Genomic DNA, 20,418 nt, shown 5'->3' on the forward strand with positions numbered 1-20,418 from the left:
CAAAACAATCTCTAGAGTTTATAACAGTGTAGCGTAATGTAATGTAATGTAATGTTATGTAATGTAATGTAAAAACTGCACATAATAATTATGACATTATTATTATAATATGATCATTATATGAACATTATAAACGCATCAAAAATAATCACATTGCCATTGCAAAGGCATTTTTAAACCTAAAAACATTGAAATGTTTGCTTTACCTAAAAGCAGAACATTTAAATATGCATCTAATAATAATAACAACCACAAATGTATATTTTCTGAATAACAAAATGAGTTGCACAACATCAATATCACACATTTAACTAGTCTTTAAGTAAAATGATGCTCATGAAGCCAAAGGTTACAAACCAAAGGTAACATCACCAAAAAATAATTCTGTCTGTTCTTGCTATGCTAGGAAAAAAAATCAAAAATAATTAAAAATAAATAAATAAAAATAAATAAAAAATTTATAAATAAACAAACAAACAAATAAATAAATAAATCTGAATGAACAGAAATAAAAAAAGTCATAAGGTACACAGTGTAAATGGCAAAATATGAAAGAAAATTTTTAAATAAATAAATAAGCAAATATAAGAGCTTGGTTTTGCTCTAAATAGTTCATTCAAAAACAAAAGTCATAAATGTACATATACTGTACAAACATCGTACGTCATGTATTTAACAAAACGCAAATTTAATTCATACTACTATTAAACTGACCAAAATATGGTCTGATGATTGTTCCTTAAACCTGATCCTCCTGGTTCAGTTCAGTTGCAGCCTCTTGAGCCTGAGATCTTACTGCTTTCACTGTGGGCTTTTTGGGCTTTTTGTCAGTGCAGCACTTATAAACACCCACTATGGATGCGATACAAACGCTGAAGATCATGAGGCAGATATAGCCAATACACTGAAAATAAAAGCAAAAAATGAAGAATTGAAGAAATAAATCACACATGTAGAAAAATAACAATGAGGATGATAATGTTACTAACAAAAATAACAATATATTTTCAAGATTTATTGAAGATTAAATAAATAAAGTTAGTGCTTTGTAAATATAGAATAAAATTAAAACAGTGCACCCTTGTGGTGATCTGAGGAGATTATTTCAGGCCAGGTCAAACAACTAGCATACACTCTAATTCGTAAAAAATTGGAAAATGTACTGGCAGCTCCTTACACAGATTTATTTACTTCTTTTTTTTTTTTTACCATAAATTAAAAACAGAAACTTCCATTAATTGACCGTGTGCCATTGTTGAAAAAAACAAAAACAAACAAAAAAAGTTTTTTCACAGTTAAACTTCTGTGAAAACATGAAACATTTTCTATTAATTTAAGGTTTTTTATATTAAAAACGGTTATTTTCTGTGCTTTTAAGAGCAAATCAGCAGTAAAAAAGTGTTTTTTTCTGTGTTTAAATAGTATACCTACAGTATAAAACAGGCCTTTTTTTGTAACTGTAACAGTCTTGTCACCTTGTGTTGGCTATCAGGTTCCGTTTGGACTAAAATGACCCAGTGGCTGACTGTCAACTTGATCTGTCCCAGCAATTAGTCTAAGGGTGCTTTCACACTTGGTTCAATTGCCTGGACTGTACCCAAGTTCGATTGTTTCCCCTTGCCACCATCTCGGATGGTTTGTGTTCACACTAGCTGCGTCCGTAACCGCATACCTTCATAATATATAGTATGCTAAAATCAGTATGCGAGCCGAGTAGTATGTCCAAAATCATAGAATTCGAAAATAAGTATGCGAGAAGTACCCGGATGACTTACTACTTCCGGCAAGATTCTGAACTGCGCATCCCATGCACAATGCGCGATCCCATCTCGCCCTGCGAGAGAATTCATGAATGGGAGTGAAGCTACAAAACTGATGCAGGCAGGCCACGTGACCATGACAAAATGGCGGATGTAGTAAGTCCGAATTCCATTCATACTTTTCACATTCATACTGTATAGAACGTACTTTTCTAACGGCCGAGTAGTACGTTTAAATTCAAATGCAGTACCTACTGAGTAGTAGGCAGTTTTGGACGCAGCCACTGTCTTTTTCCTTCTGAACTCTGGTACGCTTGTGTCATCGAGCTGCTGTTTTGTTTATAGCTGTTGCTAGGTGATGGTCACGAAAGCCAAAATGGAAAGACGTTCGCACATCGTGGTCATTCTGCTTTTACTGAACCTTTTGGTTTTGAACATACAGAAAGCGACTTACGTCTATCTGCCGCAAAAATATTCACAGTGTCTGCACGAGCTGTTTTTAGAGGAGACAAGCATACATTATCACTGTGTTTGCCCTGGCTTGGTCCCGCTTGTCACCAAGGTACAACACGTGACACACACACACACACACACACACACACAAATGAATGTTATGAAAACAACAGTTTGTTGTACAGTTGGCGGTTTACTTCCGTTATTTGGTACAATTGCATCCATACCAGAAGTGAACCAGAGCAGAGTTCGCAGGAATCATTCCCCAGACCATCTCTTCCTAGGCAGACTCGGGTACGGTTCACGGGTGCGCACCCAAATTCAGAAAGCACGTTCACACTAGTGAAGCGTGCCATACTCTGATGTCAAACGAACCAGGAAGCAGACCAAAAGTGCTAGTGTGAAAGCACCCTGAGTTATATTGTGAGTTTGTAAACAGACAAACAGTCTTTCAAAATAAAGCACTATACTGTGTTTACCTTTATGATTATGAGATTAACTTGAACAAATACTGTTCAAACATTTCATATTTTCTGAAGAGACAGTATTCACCTGTGATTTTTCGATGTGTCCAAGTGTCAGGTTTTTATATTCAGTCTCATTTTTTTCAGGGGTGAATTCAAGTGGTTTACACCATTTTATTTGCAGCTTGTCATCAAAAGTGTACTGTCCTGTCCATTGTGTTTGAATACAGGCCACGTAATCCCCATCTAACAGCATTAGAATGAACCACAGGAGAGGTGGAATCAGGCTAATGGCTATATAACCACAATACTTGCAACATTTGTTTTCTTCTTCATCATCATTTCCTTTGACTTCTTCCTTTCCCTTTTCTTCTTTAGGTTTTAGACACAGATAAATAAAGGTTAAAGCAAAACTGAAAAGAGCCGGCGACATGAAGACAGAGATTGTCAGGCATGTTTTCTTCAAGTCTGAATCGCACGGACATGAAAATTTTTTATCAGTCAGAAAATCAAGTGGAATCAACAAAAGACTCATCGGGAAAGATTGGAAAACATCAGTTTTGGCCAGTCCACTCTTAAACGAAGAACATATTTTGTTTTTCACGGGCATTATGTCTAGTTTACTCATCACTCTTTTTAGATATTTGGGGATGTTTTGGTCTTTTTTTGGTGCACAAGATCCTCACGAGAAGTTAAAATGTGAAGGACAGGTCTGCAAAAACACAAAATGACAAAAATATCAAAATGCAAACACAATAATTGACGTTATAACAATAGCAAAGGTATGTTTACTTATACGTTTACTTACATACTTTATTTTTTCAAGAACTTATTATATATTTTAAAGAATTATATGTTTTCAGACTTGCTCTGTGTTTTCTTCTCTGTGTGTGGTTTTGCTGCGTCGGTATCTGCGATGTGCGTCTCAACAAGAAACATGAAAAACACACAGAGAGAGAGAGAGAGAGAGAGAGAGGGTAAAATAAGTATTGAACATGACATGATTTTTTTTAGGTAAATATATTTCTAAAGCAGCAACATGAAATTGTAGCAGGTATTGGTTAAAAAAACGAACAAACAATCAAAAAAAAAAAACTTTTAGAAATGGTTATTTGTATAAAATATGAACGACAAAGATAAATTGCTGAAATACTAACATGTGTTTATGACTTAATTTATTTGTACTACATTATTAGTTACACTTTACAACAAGGTTTTATATATATATATATATATATTCATATGTAAAGATATTTGCCTATTGCTCTCTTGTGCGTATTAAGCAGTGTGTAAGTGAGGTGCAACTCTGCGCCAGAGTTTAGACCGGGTTTTTTTTGGTCTAATGAAAAATCTATTATAGTTTCTCAAAATAGCAACGCGCCAGCGGTCCGCCTCAGAACGCTTTCCTTTTTAGACCAGAACGCCTATAGGCGCACATATGAGCGCTAATGCATTTGCTATTTACACAGCGTGGTGCAACGCCTCAAAACGACACTTGCGCCAAGCTGAAACTACCAAACCTTATACTTCTAAGATGAGGATTAGTTAACAAGCATGAATAAGCACTTTAATAAATGTATCACTCGTGTTAGTAAGTGTATTGACTAATATTAACTAATACAACCTATTGTAAAGTGTTACCACTTTATTTATAGTAGTAATACTACACTGAAAAAAAATGCCACACTGTGAGTTCCACACAATTCATTCATGTTGTTCCAACACAAATTGATTAAGTTAACTTAACACTTTTAACAAATGTATGTGGATTGCACATAAAAAAATTAAGTTGTCCCAATGACATCTCAAGAATTGTGTTGATTCAGCTCATTTTAAACAAGGAGTTTGAACAAGTAACAAAATGTTTTTGAGTGTATAAAAGCCTTTTGGTAATGACAGCTTCTTCACTGAAAAAAGTGTTGCATGCAGAACTGTGGCAAACAATTTGTGTTAAATGTAAACAAACAAATTAAATTTAATAATGCTCAGCATTTTTTTTTGTTTAAATTCAGCCAAAATAAATTGTTTACAACCACTTAACGTAAAAAAAGTGTATGAGAACTAAGTCACATACATTGAACATGTGGGATTTTATCCCATACACTTGAGTACCGACTCATTCTAAGGGCTCTATTTTGACGGGCTATGCGCAGAGCGCAAAACGCAGGGCGCAAACACTATCAGGGCGTGTCAGAACGCATTTTTGCTAATTTAAGGACGGGAAAATCCGCTTTGCACCGTGGCACATGGTCTAAAAGGGTTGAGTTTATTTTCTTAATGAGTTATAGGTGTGTTTTGAGAATAAACCAATTATAGTCTCATCTTCCATTCCCTTTAGGAGCCAGCTGCATTGCGCCATAAGCGCATTCGTTATTTACAGGACGTAAAGTAAGTCTAAGTGGAAAAAATGAGCATTTCACTAGCAAACAGTTAACAGTTTTTTTTTTTGTTGTTGTTTTTTTACAGAAAACTGTTAAACAGAGCATCTACTGCGTGAGAATGAGAGATAATGGAACTACTTTCACTTTCGCTCTTGGATAGGGAAACCTTTACGCACAGACATCAATTAGTCTATAAATAATTAATTTAGTTTGTTAAGCGCAAATATTTGTTTCAAAACTATTTCTAAATTCAGTTCTAATTTCCAGCAAACGAATAAATTAATAATAATGGCAAAATGTGCTCATAAAATATATAAGGATATAAAATAATGAGTTATATCCTAAAACACATGCAGTGCCCCTTATGGTCTAAAACCTGCATGTAGGCAAATCTAAGCTTGTTTTTAATAAAACAAATATATATGTATATTCATATGTATATATATATATATATATATATATATATATGTATATATATATATATATATATATATATATATATATATATATATATATATATATATATATATATATATATATATATTCATATATATATATTCATATATATATATATATATATATTCATATATATATATTCATATGTAAAGATATTTGCCTATTGCTCTCTTGTGCGTATTAAGCAGTGTGTAAGTGAGGTGCAACTCTGCGCCAGAGTTTAGACCGGGTTTTTTTTTGGTCTAATGAAAAATCTATTATAGTTTCTCAAAATAGCAACGCGCCAGCGGTCCGCCTCAGAACGCTTTCCTTTTTAGACCAGAACGCCTATGGGTGCACATATGAGCGCTAATGCATTTGCTATTTACACAGCGTGGTGCAACGCCTCAAAACGACACTTGCGCCAAGCTGAAACTACCAAAAGACTATTGCACCGCGCCTTGAGCCACATTGCACCGGGTGTATGATAGGGCCCAAAGTCTAGAAAGAAAGGCACCAACAATCCTTAAAACAGACCATATGCAACAGAAACATGTTTAAGCTACTTTAATTGCTGTAAAATCAAGCATTTCCTCATGTTTTGCTGCTGATTTTTCATCTGTTTGGGTCACTGACAGATGACAGTTGCAGCAGCCTCTTTTGCCCTTGCTTATCTTTTGCTTGCAGACATCCACATTCAACACCCAGTTCAGTTGCATTTGTTTTTGTTTTTTTTATTCTGAAAGTTAAAGTGAAATAAAGTTTCATGACCCTTTAAAGTTCACTGTAAAAACGACGAGAGTTCCACACAATACTTTCATGTTTTCCCAGCACAAATTAATTAGGTTAACTTAATTGTATTAATAATTAAAAAGTGGATTAAACATAAAACAATAAAGTTGCCCCCCCCCCCCAAAAAAAAAATAAATTGTTGATTCAGCTTATTTTAAATAAGTAGATTGAACAAACAGCAAAATACAAAATATTTTTCAAACAAACAAACAAAAAAACACAAATCTAATAAAAACAGTGCAGTCAGTAACTTGATCTAGCTCATTAACAGCTCCTTAACACAAAAGAATTACATGAAAATAAACCTATGAGCACACGAATAGACTTGTTACAGCATCAAAACATGTCATCCATTAATATCAACTAAGATTTGAACTCAACCTGAAACATCTGATGACACAACAGTACATTTGCAACATACCTGTCTTGCTAAGATCTGCAGCTCTTCTGACAAGAACGGCACGTGATCGAGCAATTGAAACAGGATTATGGAAATGACATCACACAATATTAAAACATCAACAAATGGCCTAATTATACTCTTAGATGGTTTATAATAGTGTTATGTAAAAAAAAGTTTAGAAAATAAATATATAATATAATAACGTGTACTTTTTTCATTTCCTGTGAATAAAACAAAAAGCTATAGCTCAGAAAAGGACAGTTGGTCAGAATAAGAGATGCTTTCATTTATTTAGACTGAAGTCATGCTTATTCTACCAAATCTGGATTTCTTCTAGAGTTGAAAGGCTGGTTGTTGTTTAAAAATTAAAATAGATATCTATAACATGGACACTTTCGGTTTTTACAAATACATACAGTATAGAAATAAAAAAATAAAGTTAAAGGTGTCACGCATTGCAGATATATTCAGAATATAAAGCAGACTTTAAAAAGTCACAAATGAAAATGAACTTAATGTACATGCTCCAGTGGTTGATTCATCTTCACTGCCACTGCCAAAGTGTTTGGTCATAGTAGGCTAAAGGCGCCTACACACCGCAATGCTTTTTGTTTGCGTTTATCGCAAGCGTATATATATATATATATATATATATATATATATATATATATATATATATATATATATATATATATATATATATATATATATATATATATATATATATATATATCAGAGGTTGCGTTAACCGAATATTTCCGTCATTGACAGATTTTTTTTTCAGCTGTGATGGAAAAATTTGAAGGTGATCTGTTTTGACGAATTATGCTGAGAGTGATCTTTTGTAGTTTGTAAATTAGCTTTAATTCCCACTCCTGTCCAGCTGACGGCGATTGCCCTTGTTTTGTCTCTTCTTTGTCACCGCTGCGCAGCGAACAAAAATCTCACCGCAGCTGAGTGTGAGAAGTTTCCTTAAACGGCCAAATAGTTGCGATATTAATGATAAAGGTGAAAAAAGAGGAAGTGATGCAGTGGACGATGAAGAACAAACAGACAAAAATCCTCAGTCGCCGACAGCTGTTGTTACGGGCCAACCAAGCGGCAGCAAGGAGGTCAGGTGCTTTGGAGTACGTTGTGAGAACGCAGTGGGGTGAAGCCGCGCCCCTGGTGCAGAAGAAGCGTGCGCTGCAGTATTTTTTCCCGGTGAAACGAGTGCTTGCAGGACCGGAAAATCCCACATTCAGAAAACCCACCAAACTTCTGATCACTTCCTTAGGAGCAATGTTTCCTAACTACAAAACGCAGTCTGAAGTGGCGCAACCCAGATAGCAGGTAGTAATCGGCCACAGCTTGGCTGCCCTTCGGCGCCTCCAGCTCCAACTCGGCATCGGACAGTGTTATCCGGGCTGAGTATGGCCCACAGCTCGCTCCCGCACATGCCTTTGTGATGCGGCTGTAAAGCATTGGCCCTATTCCTGTTAACCATATCTGGCACGAGTCTGTAGAGTCCGAGCCGCTTCTGGCAAGGACTCTCCTGTGTGGCAGCAGAACGCGGCTTCAGCCTCCAGAACAAAATTAAAACTGTCACGAGAAGTCGAAATTCCGAGGCAAAGAAACTGAATTTAATGACAACTGCCTCTGCATCAGTTTGTCTTCTTGATGCGTTTGATTACGCACAGGCAAGCACCCAGTTCAGGTCGACGCAGGAGGAAGATATGAGGTAAGGCAGATATGAGTTTTTGTTCATTTGTTAAATAAATGAATGAATAATTTAGCCTATATGCTCGTCGTGCAAGTTCATTATTAAAATATGAATGAAAAAGACGATTAGAAAATATGCAAATCAAATGACGGTCAATAAGTTATGACGGAATTTTTACTACCCTCTCCGTCAAAATGACGGACAATGACAAAGTCTAACGCGACCTCTGATTGATATATATATATATATATATATATATATATATATATATATATATATATATATATATATGATTTTTCTTATATGAACTATTTTGCCTATTTTGTCTCATAACAAACTAATGAAACAATAAAACATATTTATTTATATTGAATGACATATATAAAACATTTCATTATGAAAACATGAAAAAAATTATTTTACAAATTCAAATTTCTACAAAAGCATGATAAGTACAGTGCTAGATAAGATACACATATTTCAAGAATTGCAAGTTGTAAAATAAAAGTGAACTAAAAAAACTAACACAACACGACAATTGATTACATATACTTAACAAAAATGTCTAAAACACAATACAAAATACTTGTATTCCATCAAACCCACACATCAATATTGCCATGTCGACATACAGTGCATGACCATCTCAATGTCTCAAAAAATTGTCCATACATGCATTTTTAACCATGTTGTACGCTTGAATTGTTTTTTTTTTTAGTATTGTTATTTTTTATCGGTTTTCACCATTACTGATAAGACAGTGGAGATTAGAGACAGGGTATGAGGAGCAGAGATAGGGGAATGATCGGCAAAGGACCTTGAGCCGGGAATTGAACTCAGGTCGCCGTGAGCACCTCGGTGTTATGTGTTGATGCACTAACCACTACGCTGTTGGCGTCCACGATTTGAATTGTTTTTTTTAGTTTTCCGCCCAAACCAGATCACAAAGAATGCTGCAATGCAGAAGATGAAGACCATAGCATAACCTGTTAACTAGATAAAACGGGGGAGGGGGGTAAATAAATCAGTATATTAAAACAAGTGCACAAGCCTGTACCATAATAATAATAATAATAATAATAATAATAAAAGTATTACTAATATTTGTATTTATCCTTATAAATGTTTTTTTTTTACATAAAGGAACCCTTCATTTTATATGTTTAACTTGCATTTTAAAAAATCCTACACAATTCTTACCTTTGATATCAGTATCCACTTTCGTGTTTTTTTCTGTTTCTGTTCAGCCCCAGAGGATGCATCAGCTGAATCTGGTTTGCACCAATTCAAACATTCAGGCCGCAGTGTTGTATCACAGGCATACTGTCCATCCCAGTCTGTCAGTAAACATGCTAGATAATCACCATGGAGAAACATCAGAAAGATCCAAATGTATGCCGGAATGAGTGAAACTAAAACAGCTTTGGCACAAGAAATACTACCATCGTTCTGCTTAGAACATTTAGAAAGTGTAAAAAGAATGAACAATGCAAAGAAAGCAAAGGCAGCAGGTGCAAGAAAGGCACAGGATGATAAAATCCAGTTCCAGTGTCCATTGCATGGGCATGAAAATGTGAAATCCATCAATGCCTGCATTGAAACTAACAAAACAATCATCACTACAGTGGTGATAATATCCTGTTGTTGAAGTGGACTGGAAATCTGAATAAGGCTAGACAAACTTCCTGCAGACTGCATTTTCTAAACTAACAATGTATATTAAACAAACAAACAAACAAACAAATAATACACAACAAATTTGAATGATGTTGAGGGTTTATAGCAATCTGCTGTCTGTCCAGTCCAGAAAATGCAGGTCAAATTATATTGGAATGATAGATGGATCTCCTGCAATGACCAAGATAGCAATCAGCATTTGATGGCTGAAGATATTTATACATTTTAACAAGTACATTGTAAAGTACATTTATAAGCAACATATTTACAGAGCAAAACAATAGAAAAATTATTTCTGGTGATGAAAAACATGAGCACCTTTTGCATTGTTATTATTATTATTATTATTTTATTTATTTATTTTTTTTTTACATCTTGTGTTAAAACGACTTAAATTCATATCATGTGTCCTACCTTGCAGCATAAAAAAATATTTTTCTTTGTCTTTGTGTTGATTCACAATCAGGCACCTTCTTGTTTGCAGCAGAAAGACTCACAGAGCAAAACAAGTGCACACAGAGGGTTATATACTGTAGGATAAAGCATATGTGCAAGCGTAATGGCGAAAGTGAAAACATTTAACCATTTGTTCTAAGTACCACCATAAGCAGAAAAAATATATATTTATAGTTAGTTCTGTCATTTCAGCAAATCTATTTCCCATGTTTAAAATATAGTTACAGAATAACCATGAAGCTGTAATTCTCATCTAGTTTCTGTACCCTTTCTCAGATCCTCCTTATTCTGCGCAGATGCAGACAAGCCTGCATGCACATTATATTATAAAAATATATTATAAATAATTGAGTAATTGTGTTTGCTCAACATTTTTTATTAGGCATGCAACCATTCACAGACATATAGGTCAATCATTTGGCCATTCAGAGGTATTTACAGTTTTTCCTTTTTAATTGTTAACAATAATTAAACCATATTTTAAAAAGTGTTCACACACAATGTGCATTACCAACATGATTCTTTACCAAACAGTTCAGCTCATCTCCAAAACTCACTCAGACTAACACAACAGTTCATATAAGCCTCGAACTAAGCTTAATTCAGCAAACCACTGACCACAATTTTAATTCCGAAAACATACATTTCATTCATAACACACTGACATAAACACTCTAACAACATGGAGCATTTCAGAATTTTACACCTTTTATTTCTGAATTTTCATATACATTAGTATGCAATTTTTCATTTACCACTACTTCACTGTCTTGATTGTGCTTAAGAATGTGTAATAAGAATAAAAAATAAAAATAAAACTTCTGCAGTTTTTCTAAATCTCTTTGGCAAATATTTCAAAATATTCGCTAAACTGCAATTTAGAGATTTATTTATTTTTGTCACAAGTAAAAAAAAAAAAAAAATAAAAAAAAAAATATATATATATATATATATATATATATATATATATATATATATATATATATATATATATTTTTTTTTTTTTTTTTTTTTTTTTAAAGAGTAAACATTTCATGCATTTTGTGAACATCACAATTCTTGTTAGTTGTTTAAAAAAACTGTAGTATAATGAGTACATTAATTAGTTTTAGTATTATTAACAGTAGCTTCATAACATATTTGCAATATTTTGTTTTCTGTTATTGTTTTAAAAAACTACTTTAGGTACCACTTTTTGTAAGGATGTGCAGAAAAACCAGAAGTGCTCACACAACAGCTACACATTAATAGGTGACAACTGACACTGAATTTTATACATACACTCCCATGTTTCCTGAAAAGCATTGGGCATTCTGATGGAGTGGACATAACAAAACACCAGTAGGAAACACACTGTTTTCTGTCTATATGCACCAGATATTTTTGTTACAAACGAGAAACGTATTCATTCATTTTCTTTTTGGCTTAGTCCCTTTAATAATCAGGGGCCGTTACAACAAAATGAACCACCAACTTATCCAGCACATGTTTTATGTAGCGGATGCCCTTCCAGCTGCAACCCATCACTAGGAAAGACCCATACACTCTCACATGCACACACATACACTATGCCCAATTTACCTTATAACCAGTTCACCTGTACTGCATGTCTTTGGACTTGTGGAGCACCTGGAGGAAACCCCCACGAACATAGAAAGAACATGCAAACTACACACAGAAATGCCAACTGAATATTAATTAATTAATATATATATATATATATATATATATATATATATATATATATATATATATATATATATATATATATATATATATATAAATTAATGGGATTGCTGGGATTACACTGGTATACAGTTAGAAGCTACATCCTTCATTCAAGTGGATAAGAAGAACTGACTGACAGTTTTTGCATGTTAAAAAAGCAAGACTTATTATTACCTCAGCACATTCTGCCTTTGTACATCCTCATAAACCGTTCACTTCTAGTAATTTGTATTACTTTCCAGTAACGTTACTACTTCTTTTTTCAGAAAACTGCCAGTACTGATTTAGCAGGATTTTTAAACTCTGATTTACCAGGGTTCCTCTCCGCTAACCCTGACTCTAATGAGTTCTCTCTCTCTCATACAGAAAGCACAGAGTGATCGGATTGGGCAATCGGCGTTTCACAGCAGCACTGATTAAAATAAATAAACTCTTCACAATAAACTCACCCACAACTCACCTGGAGCACGGCAACACTGGGATCGAGGGAAGTTCACCAAAGACACCTGCACTCCTCGAACTTTCACCTTACCTTTATTGTAAATAAAGATGGGTGTGTTCACCTACAACTTGTGTCTGCTTTTTCACTCCACCCTGCTACTTTTTTTTATTTTATTTATTGAATTTTTACTGTGATTTTACATATTAGACTTTAATTCATTTTTTATCAAATGTTTAACAACAACAAAAGTATCTATATGGGCAATCCATGAATAAAAATACAATGAGAAAAACATCCTAAATATTTAAGATCCTACAAAAAAAATCCTGAATTCACCATGTTAATAAAAGATCATCCACATATTTTGGAGGTTGTAGTCACGCCTATGTATGTAGCTTTTAGCATAGAATAAAAGTATTAACAATCCAGAAAACCCTGGGGAAACAAACACTAAAATAATAGTTTGCAGTCAAAAACAAAAATATATTTGCAATAAATTCGGGAGGGACCAGATATTTACATACCTAGTAAAAAAAAATGAACCATGTTGTACTATTGGGTACTTTTTACTTAAGTACATTTTTGAGGCCATACTTCTTTACTTTTACTTGAGTACAGAAGTGGAGTAAGTACTTCATCTTTTACCAGAGTCATTTTCAACATGAGTATCTGTACTTCTACTTCAGTAAAGGATTTGTGTACTTTTGCCATCTCTGCTAGGCACGGTTGCTTCACGCAAGAAAACGGGAGCTGTTTTAAACAATTGTGCACATGAGCTGTTTGCACGAGTGATCATCCTCTCATTCGGTATTTACCTGCTTTCTTTTGCTCACACAAGTTTGCATTTGCACGTATATTGGGCCATCCTTTTTGTCGAACCCTGCTTTTAAGAAAACTACGATTTAAAAATTCTTTTCAACCAGCCAAAGTGGCTAGTGAGAGTGTCCGTCTAACCCATCACAGCTGAAATCTACCCGCATTTGGTGGGTTGGCGGTTGTTAATGTCAAGCCCTGTAAGGCTCAACTATCCCTTTAATTTCATTTATTGTAATTAATGTGATACAAATATAATATAACATTAAAAAAGTGGCAACCACAAATTGCTTTATATTTTAGATTACTTTTTGTTTAAAAGTCTGAATGGTTTAAAATAAAGCTACCACATACTTTTGATCTACTTATCCCTGACATATTTTGAGGAAATGCGTGCTTTTGCAAATCATTTTCCTAGAAACTTTTTTTAACGTTCTTCCTGTTTTTCAAACAAAACACTTCCCAGTTCACAGCAACACACTTCTCTCGCTCAAACCCCCCAAAATAATTATGTCTGCTCTCGCCGTGCTAGAATATGGAAAACATCAAAATGAACTGGAGTAAAAAAAGTAATAAAGTATGAAGTCGCTCATCAAGAAAAAGAGAGAGCTTTGTCTTGCTTTAAATTAAAATTCGTCCAAAAACAAAAGTCATAAATAGTTATACTGTAGAGACATAGGGAAGACAAGGCCAGTTTATTTGAATAGAAGATTTCATACACAATGCTAATACAAAGTGCTTCACATAAACGAGAATATTAAGATAGTAAAACACAGTAGAGACGATTTACAACGATAAACTGTACAACTCACGCATTTAACAAAACGTGAAGATGCTCTAGACTACTGTTCAACTAAAAACTTAAACACTCAGCTTTGATTTATAAATGCTATCCTAAAGGGAATAAGGCCAGTATTAAATAAAAAAGAGGTGGTTCATGGGGAAAAAAACAAGAAACAAAACAAAATAAATTTGCTGTCAAATAACCCCAAAATAGTAATAGACATTTGTTTTCCTTAAACCTGATCCTCCTGGTTCAATGCAGTTGCAGCCTCTTCAGCTTGAGATCTTACTGCTTTCTCTGTGGGCTTTTTATCTTCGCAGCACTTATAAACACCCACTATGACTGCGAGAATTAAGCTGAAGGAAATGAGGCAGATATAACCAGACTTCTGAAAATGAAAATCAACAAGTGAATTAATGAATAAATAACAAATTACTCATGCATATTAATAATAATAATAATAATAATAATACTATATTTTTAGATAAATGGACGATTATTATATCATTACTTTTATTGGACGATTATTATATAAAATTACTTTTTTCTTTAACTTTAAAAAAATACTGTACAACCCCAATACTCACCTGTGATTTTTCAATGTATCCAAGCGTCAGGTTTTTATATTCAGTCTCATTTTTTTCAGGGATGAAGTCAAGTGGTTTACACCATTTTATTTGCAGCTTGTCATCAAATGTGTACTGTCCTTTCCATTGTGTTTCAATGCAGGCAACATAATCCCCATCTAACAGCATTAGAATGATCCACAGGACAAGTGGAATCAGGCTAATGGCTATATAACCACAATACTTGAGGTATTTATTTTTTTTCTTATTTTCTTTTATCTTGTCTTTTTCTTCATCATCATTTCTGTTGACTTCTTCCTTTCCCTCTTCTCTTTTAGGTTTTAGACACAGATAAATAAAGGTTAAAGCAAAGCTGAAAAGAGCAGGTGCAACGAAGACAAAGACTGTTAGGCAGTTTTTTTTTTCACTCGAATTACACGGACATGAAAATTTTTTATCGGTCAGAAAATCAAGTGGAAACAACAAAAGACTTGCTGGATAAGATTTGAAAACATCAGTTTTGGCCAGTGCGCTCTTAAATAAAGAGCCTATATTGTTTTTCAAGGAAGTCATGCCTTGTTTGCACATAGCTCTTTTTGATATTTTGGGGATGTTTTGGTCTTTTTTTTGTTGTTGTATGGAAAGGTTTGTATTTGGGTGGACAAGATCCTCAAGAGAAGTTTAAATGTGAAGGTCGGATCTGCAAAAAAACACAATGACAGAAAATAACAAATAAAAACACAATTTGACTTTTGTGACTATTCCAAATGTATTTCAAAGTTAAGGATGTATAATTTAGACTTAGTCTGTGTTGTTCTACAGCGTCAACATTTAATGGTATGGTCAGTCCTTAAGAAATATAAAAACTTGTAAACATTTCTGTGAACAGAAATGTTAGGGTGGGACAGTCTGGGAGTAGATTTAATCAGAACAGGAGGTGAGGTCAGACAATTCATTAGTAGCAGATTATTAACTAATTAACAAAATTATATACACACATACTCAAAAAAAAAAAGGATCATGATGAAGTTTATCATTAATTGTTTGTAACTTTTAGGTTTTATTAAATTTGTCAGTTTTTATGTTGTCAGATTTCATAGAATCAATCTAAATCTTTTAATATTGAATACTATTAGATTTAATCAGTTCAAAGATATGAACATGGTATACATATCTAACTGTAGAAAAAGCCAGATCCACTTAGTTAAATTCTATGAGATTGGTTTACTTTATATTCATTGGCAAAACTGAAGCAGCTCTATACTCCACCAATAGATTAATAAGAAACATTTAAACATATGATATTATTACATAAATCCTGTTAATATTTGATATCAAGATATCCATAACATCAAGTTCATTAGTACAGTCATTTTAAAAGTATGTGATCCAAATGGATGTAAATTTTATATGCAATAAGAATACACAAAGCACATTTTTTTAGGCCTAAATATTTTTGTAAAATAATATTTGTGTATACAGTGTATATACATACATTTTATTCCATATGCAATCCTGACACATTCAAAGCCCAGAAAGGTACCAACAACACAATCGGAACATTATGAAGCTATAGCTTTAAACAAGTAACTTCACCAGACATTAAATTTTGCACTTCCTCACCTTTTACCTCTTATTATTAGTTTGTATATGTCACTGACAGATGACAGTTGCTGCCCCCTCTTTCGCCCCTGCCACGTCTACACCTCTGACTTTTGCTGGCAGATATCCACATTCCACACCCAACTCAGTTGCATTTATACATATATCTGAGGTAGACAAATAAAAAGAGGTTTCATGACCATTTATAAGAAATTATGATATATTATAAATAAACAAACAAGCAAATATTAATTATATCAACATAATAAATAATTAATACTATAAATGTATGCTGGTAATAACTTAATCTAACTCATAAACAGTTCCTTAACACAGAAAGTATAATATATCTTAAAATAACAATGTGCAAACTGATTATTTGACAACACCAGCATGAATACATTTCATTTATCGATATCCACCAAAGTTTTAACACCCTAGCCTCATACATTTTTACACCACATTACAGAGCACATTTGCACCCTACCTGTCTCGCTCAGATGTGGAGCTGTTCTGACAAGGAAGACATGTGATCGAGCAATTCAAACAGGATTATGAAAATGACATCATACAGTACAACTTTAAAACTCAATATATTATTTTGAGACAAACAAACAAAAAACAAACATGGCTATATTTTATTCCTAAATGTTTATTATTAGTGCTGTGTTAAAGAGGTATGAGAATAAATATGTGAAATATTAAAATAATTGATAACATTTTCCATTTCCTATGATTAAAAAAAAAGCTATAGTAAAGAAAATGACATTTGGTCATAATAATGAAATAAAAACATCTGAAAATCTCCAACATGCTGGTACATTGTGTTGTCTAAAAGGTAAAGGCCATATAATAAAAATTTAGCTATACTACGCATAGCTGAGTGTAAAATCCTGTAAAAAATCAGGCCAGTCGGAACAACCACCTACTGATACATATGTTGCGCATAGAATCATTATTATGCTCAACCCATTTGATTGACCACAATGTTTCCTAGTAATATTACAACAATGATACTTTTTCTTTTGTTTAAATTTTTTTCTAAGCTTATAATAAACTTACTCTGAAGGATTCTTATTTAGGAAGGGTACAAGGAGATTAAGGGTGTCCTCACACTACATCAGAACGGCAGGCACTTTTTTCCAGGGGTTTCAGTACAGCGTAACCGCTACTGCGTCATCGGGTGGGCGTGGCCTATCTGTGAATTTGCATAGGTCACGGATCATGCGCAGATTGTGAAAACAGCCGTTTGATTCAGATACCTGTACGTATTGCAGGGGTTTCGTGTCAAATGCCTTTTATATGCAGTACTAAATAGCTGTCCTGATCGCAGGTGTTTCATGTGAAGTCAGTGAATGTTATATTAAACAAATTAACTTAAGATACCTCTCAGATTACATTAATACTGTTATAACTTAAGATACCTGTCCCGATCCCACGGCTTTTGTGCCAAAAACTTTATATATCATATACAGTAACATCAGATACCTGTCCTGATCCCAGGTGTTTCATGTATGATCACTTTTATATACATTAACATCAGATACCTGTCCTGATCCCAGGGGTTTCATGTATGATCACTTTTATATATATTAACATCAGATACCTGTCCTGATCTCAGGTGTTTCATGTATGATCACTTTTATATTATATACAGTAACATCAAATACCTGTCCTGATCTCAGGTGTTTCATGTATGATCACTTTTATATATATTAACAATAGATACCTGTCCTGATCTCAGGTGTTTCATGTATGATCACTTTTATATTATATACATTAACATCAGATACCTGTCCTGATCTCAGGGGTTTCATGTATGATCACTTTTATATTATATACATTAACATCAGATACCTGTCCTGATCCCAGGGGTTTCATGTATGATCACTTTTATATTATATACAGTAACATCAAATACCTGTCTTGATCCCAGGGGTTTCATGTATGATCACTTTTATATTATATACAGTAACATCAAATACCTGTCCTGATCCCAGGGGTTTCATGTATGATCACTTTTATATATATTAACATCAAATACCTGTCCTGATCCCAGGTGTTTCATGTATGATCACTTTTATATATATTAACATCAGATACCTGTCCTGATCCCAGGGGCTTTATGTATGATCACTTTTATATTATATACAGTAACATCAAATACCTGTCCTGATCCCAGGGGTTTCATGTATGATCACTTTTATATTATATACAGTAACATCAGATACCTGTCCTGATCCCAGGGGTTTTATGTATGATCACTTTTATATTAGTTAACATCAGATACCTGTCCTGATCCCAGTTGTTTTGTGTATGATGACTTTAAATAAAAATAGAAAATAAATATGAGTTATGTTAATTAACTAAGATCGAGAAAGAAAAATTAACCATGATTTATTACAGAAAATGTGGTATTTATTTGTTTAAACATGACTGAATACCATATTTTAAACTACAAAAACACGGTTAATCTTACCACAACTATTATTATTTGGTTTAAAATGGAAGTACAAAAGCCCAGAGACAGTAAAACGGAGTAAAACGAGGTCAGCCGTTTTTGCTAATGAAATCTTTAAAATATAACATTATAAAACCAAAAAAACAACCTGTATGATTGTTTTTTCCCTCGTTATCCACCGCGGTAGGTTCTTTATCCATTATCATCCTGTTTGAAATGACCGCGCTAAAAAAGAACCTGTACTGCGCATGATCGGTGACCTCTCAGTATTGTTTTTTTTTAAGGGGGCGTTTCCCAAACACCGACCGAGCCACGCCCATTTTACGTCGTGGTAATGAAACCCCTGGAATTTAGTGCATGCCACATCAGAACTGTGCGCGGGCATGTTTGACCCCCATTTCCTGGTTCGCACGGTTAAGTTGGCCAGCCCAGGCCCAGTTGGAAGTGGTGGTCTGGAGCGTTGTTTGGTTGGGTACGCTTGTAGTGTGAGTGCAAAGCGCGCATGAGCACTGAAGACGTGACGTCACTTTTAAGGGACTTTTTATATGGATTTATTAATCCTTTTTACTTTTCAATGAACTCGAGCTGTCATAGTTTATTAAAGAACAAACCCCCTGTTGCACAACAATACGTGCAGCACAATGGTTTTCATGAAAACTTTCAAGCATCAAAAGCAATGGATCTGTTCAGCAAAATATTTGACTGTGTGTCATCGCATCCCAAACGACTTCAACAAATGTAAAACTATATAACTAAAGCAATCTCTATTGTACTGAGCGAGAGCGCTAACTGAACAGTCACACCAACAATGACGCAAGCATCCTCCAGCTCAGAACAGGTAAAATTACAGTGTGAGTGCAGGCCGAGTGGGGACAAGCATGCCCAGGCACATTCCAGGACAACCGTTACTAGTGTGAGTACACCCTAAGTCATGTGCCTATATATATATTCTGTTGTTTTACATTTCCAAGTGACATGGACAAACGTCAAATGGTGCATACACCAAAACAATTTTTACAAATTTAAAAGACAAAGCACAGCCCTGTGCAGTGTGGGATGAGCTTCAAGAGGAAGTTGTCAGCCAGTTTATGAAAAAAAAAAAAAAAAAAAAAAAAAAAAAAATATATATATATATATATATATATATATATATATATATATATATATATATATATATATATATATATATATATATATCTCACACTTCTAGATTATAAATAAACCCCACTATTATTTCAGCTGAAAAGATTTACAGATAATCAAGGCACCTACTCAGTTTATAAAAAATAGATTGACAAACAAAATATCGTTATTTTTTATGTTATAAATAAACATATGAAACTACTTCTGGACAACTATTTCACTTCCATAAGTCACATACACAATGGAGATATCAGTGAAAAATTGTACTTATTGAATCAATTATTTCAAATTAAAAATATAAATGGGGCGACGCAGTGGCGCAGTAGGTAGTGCTGTTGCCTCACAGCAACAAGGTC

The 20,418-nt window shown here is 33.9% G+C and overlaps 1 protein-coding gene and 2 long non-coding RNA genes across 5 annotated transcripts; all 3 read right to left on the minus strand.

Annotated features, from left to right (window-relative positions):
• Positions 1 to 408: 408 nt before the first annotated feature.
• Positions 409 to 6,767, minus strand: LOC100332834 (uncharacterized). Its single transcript, XM_087304136.1, has 4 exons — positions 6,707 to 6,767; positions 3,486 to 3,601; positions 2,766 to 3,389; positions 409 to 904 (listed from the first exon to the last, which is right to left on the minus strand). The coding sequence occupies exons 3-4, from the start codon at positions 3,303 to 3,305 to the stop codon at positions 740 to 742; spliced, it is 705 nt and encodes a 234-aa protein (XP_087160262.1). The 5' UTR covers positions 3,306 to 3,389; positions 3,486 to 3,601; positions 6,707 to 6,767; the 3' UTR covers positions 409 to 739.
• Positions 6,768 to 8,731: 1,964 nt separating this feature from the next.
• LOC137489013 (uncharacterized) lies at positions 8,732 to 10,628 on the minus strand. The gene is made up of 3 exons (XR_015522513.1): positions 10,482 to 10,628; positions 9,591 to 10,238; positions 8,732 to 9,383 (listed from the first exon to the last, which is right to left on the minus strand). It is a non-coding gene; the product is annotated as an uncharacterized LOC137489013 (long non-coding RNA).
• Positions 10,629 to 14,178: 3,550 nt separating this feature from the next.
• Positions 14,179 to 17,660, minus strand: si:dkeyp-122a9.1. 3 transcript variants are annotated; one of them, XR_015521819.1, is made up of 5 exons: positions 17,521 to 17,660; positions 16,946 to 16,971; positions 16,480 to 16,625; positions 14,878 to 15,556; positions 14,179 to 14,678 (listed from the first exon to the last, which is right to left on the minus strand). It is a non-coding gene; the product is annotated as a si:dkeyp-122a9.1 (long non-coding RNA). The 3 variants fall into 3 exon arrangements; XR_015521820.1 differs by lacking the exon at positions 16,946 to 16,971; XR_015521818.1 differs by lacking the exon at positions 17,521 to 17,660 and having other exon boundaries at positions 16,946 to 17,023.
• Between the last annotated feature and the right edge of the window lie 2,758 nt (positions 17,661 to 20,418).

This window comes from Danio rerio, chromosome 22 (genome assembly GCF_052040795.2).
Source record: "Danio rerio strain M-AB ecotype USA chromosome 22, GRCz13ab, whole genome shotgun sequence".
NCBI lineage: Eukaryota > Metazoa > Chordata > Actinopteri > Cypriniformes > Danionidae > Danio > Danio rerio.

Bases quoted from the DNA above. Each gene is read 5' to 3' on its own strand.
- LOC100332834 (XM_087304136.1), bottom strand. From the start codon at position 3,305: ATGAGTAAACTAGACATAATGCCCGTGAAAAACAAAATATGTTCTTCG. The intron at 905-2,765 runs GTGAATACTGTC...TTTTATTTTCAG, and splicing joins GACACATCGAAAAATCACAG to TGTATTGGCTATATCTGCCT.